The 2,216-nt window shown below is 39.9% G+C and overlaps 1 protein-coding gene across 1 annotated transcript in view; it reads right to left on the bottom strand.

Annotated features, from left to right (window-relative positions):
* Positions 1-324: 324 nt before the first annotated feature.
* The window catches only part of dok2 (docking protein 2), a 23,016-nt gene continuing 21,124 nt past the window's right edge, over positions 325-2,216 (bottom strand). The window contains exon 6 of the mRNA XM_016485475.1: positions 325-1,587. Coding sequence (XP_016340961.1) covers positions 589-1,587 — 999 coding nt within the window. The 3' untranslated portion in view covers positions 325-588. The remainder of the gene's footprint in view (positions 1,588-2,216) is intronic.

Genomic DNA, 2,216 nt, shown 5'->3' with positions numbered 1-2,216 from the left:
CAATGTTAATTGCGCTGGAAAATAGCAATGCATGTTGTGAATAAGGTTTTGTCTATAATTAGCCTAATTTACACAAAAAGAGGAGTGTTTGCACTTAAAGAATATTCACTGCATATGGCTATTTTAGTGCATTTAGATGATTATGGATTACGGGTGCACTTAAACAGCCAAAATTGTGCTCGTTTGAATAAACAGAGATTATTTCACACTTTACCATCATTTGAAGAATAAACGTTCACATGATCAATATAGCGCAATGTTAATAACACTACAAATAATGATGCATGTTCTAAAACAAGCCTAATTTACATAAAAAGTGTGTCTGTGAAATAATGACAATTTAATGCAATTTTAGCGCATTTGGTTAAAGTTAGGCTCCAGTGATTCACCCCCAGAGGAATTGAACTGTTAATCATATTGACCAACATCATGATACGTGCTGCAGATCACAGCTTTTTGAAGAACAGTAAAGCACTCTGATGACTATTATCCATATTATGCATATTAATTGATTAAATATTTCATTCATTCATTCGCACACTCACTTATATTTAACTTCATTGTCCTCTTTAGATTCTGAAGCAGTCCTTAGTTATTCTTTTGCACTCCTTTCACCATAATGTTATCATAGGGTGAACTGTCCTCTTCCTCGTTGTCCTTCTGCTTTGAAAGCAAGGCCCTCCTGGGAGGTTTAGGAACCGCATAGTCATCGGCAGAAGCATTGTATGGGTACTCATGACCGCTCGGATCCATTACTGTACCCAACATCTTCCAAGCATGACCTTTGACCTTCTCTGGTTCATCATAGAGCGATGGAGGCACACTTGGGGCCACACCACAACCCTCTGGTTCATCATAAATGTGCTCCACTCGTTTGTAAGAATGTGTTTTTCTGTTTGAGAAACGGGTTCTGATTGCAGTTTCATCTATAATGTCATAAAGTGGTTCTGTGTTTTCTATATTGCCTTTCTTGTCATTTTCACAACTGGGTTCTACGAACATGGGTGGAGGGTTTGATGCAGACAAAATGTCTCCCATAACGTTCTTGGCAATGGTGTCAAAGGGCAGCGAGTAGTCAGAGTCCTCAGGGTTGGAGCATTTGGAACGTCGTTCTTTTGGTTCTCTCTTCTCCCCTGGACTTCCCCGATCTGGATCAGGGGCCATGGCCCGGGAATACATCTCATCCTCACTGTTGACCAAAGGACAGCTGCGGAAGTTCTTGACCTGGCTCTTTCGCGGCGGAGGCCTGGTGTCCAGTGTCAGGCTCTTGACTCCGGTCAGAAGTTTCTCTGCAGGGGCTTCAAGTCTGGTTTGCTGAGGGTTCTGTGGTTGTTTGGGTCCGTCTCTGATTGCTCCATCAGTCACCACACTGTAGATACCTGCATTCTCTGCCACAGCTCTCATTTGAGGTGAAGGGGGCATGGTATCTCGCTCCCCACTTGATATCTGCTTCTGAGGTAAATTGACTCTGTGTAGATTGATGGCGGCCTCTACAGATTGGAAGATGCTGTTTCCTTGCTTTGTGTCGAACTCAAAGTTGCCTTCCCCCGAGTCGCATCTTCGCCCAGCCTCAAAGGAGAATGTTGCCTGTTTGTTGAGAAATTATACATTTAATTAGTAGCAAGTAGTAAAAAGACGCCAAGACACTAAATTTCAATTTAATCTTCAAAAACAATGCATGTACAATACCATCCGAAAGTTTGGGGTCAGTACGATTTTGTAAATGTTTTTGAAAAATGTCTCTTATCCTCACCTAGGCTAAATTTATTTGATTGAAAACACGGTAAAATGGTAACTAAGCCTCACCCTGTTTTTCTGCACATTTTGAAGGATCGCATCAGAAACAAGTGATGGAAACAACTAATTTCGAATAAAAAAATTTCCATAATTCTGAAAAACGTTTTTACGCTCACTTGAGGTGGTTTTTGACTTGTGCAAAAAAAGAGTTAATGTAAATAATGGCAGATGGAAATGCATTTGCCGAATAAATTCTGACGTAGCGAACATTAAAGCCATGTAACTAATCGTCTGTTTCCACTGATGGTGTCTTTCCTTTTTTTTTTTTTTTTACAGTACGTACTGTTAATTACTAGGTTACCAATACCACCGTCAACTGCTCAAACAACTTAATGAAAACACACCTAATTTGCTTTTTTTTTTTTCTTTCCTTTTTTGCAAAAAAATTTGGAAGCCCAGCTAGTAATAATGAGAAATAG

The sequence above is a fragment of the Sinocyclocheilus anshuiensis genome, unplaced genomic scaffold, assembly GCF_001515605.1.
Source record: "Sinocyclocheilus anshuiensis isolate Anshui unplaced genomic scaffold, SAMN03320099.WGS_v1.1 scaffold213, whole genome shotgun sequence".
Taxonomy (NCBI): Eukaryota; Metazoa; Chordata; class Actinopteri; order Cypriniformes; family Cyprinidae; genus Sinocyclocheilus; species Sinocyclocheilus anshuiensis.
The sequence above is the reverse complement of the archived record's forward strand: the minus strand, read 5'-3'. Positions and strand labels throughout refer to the sequence as shown.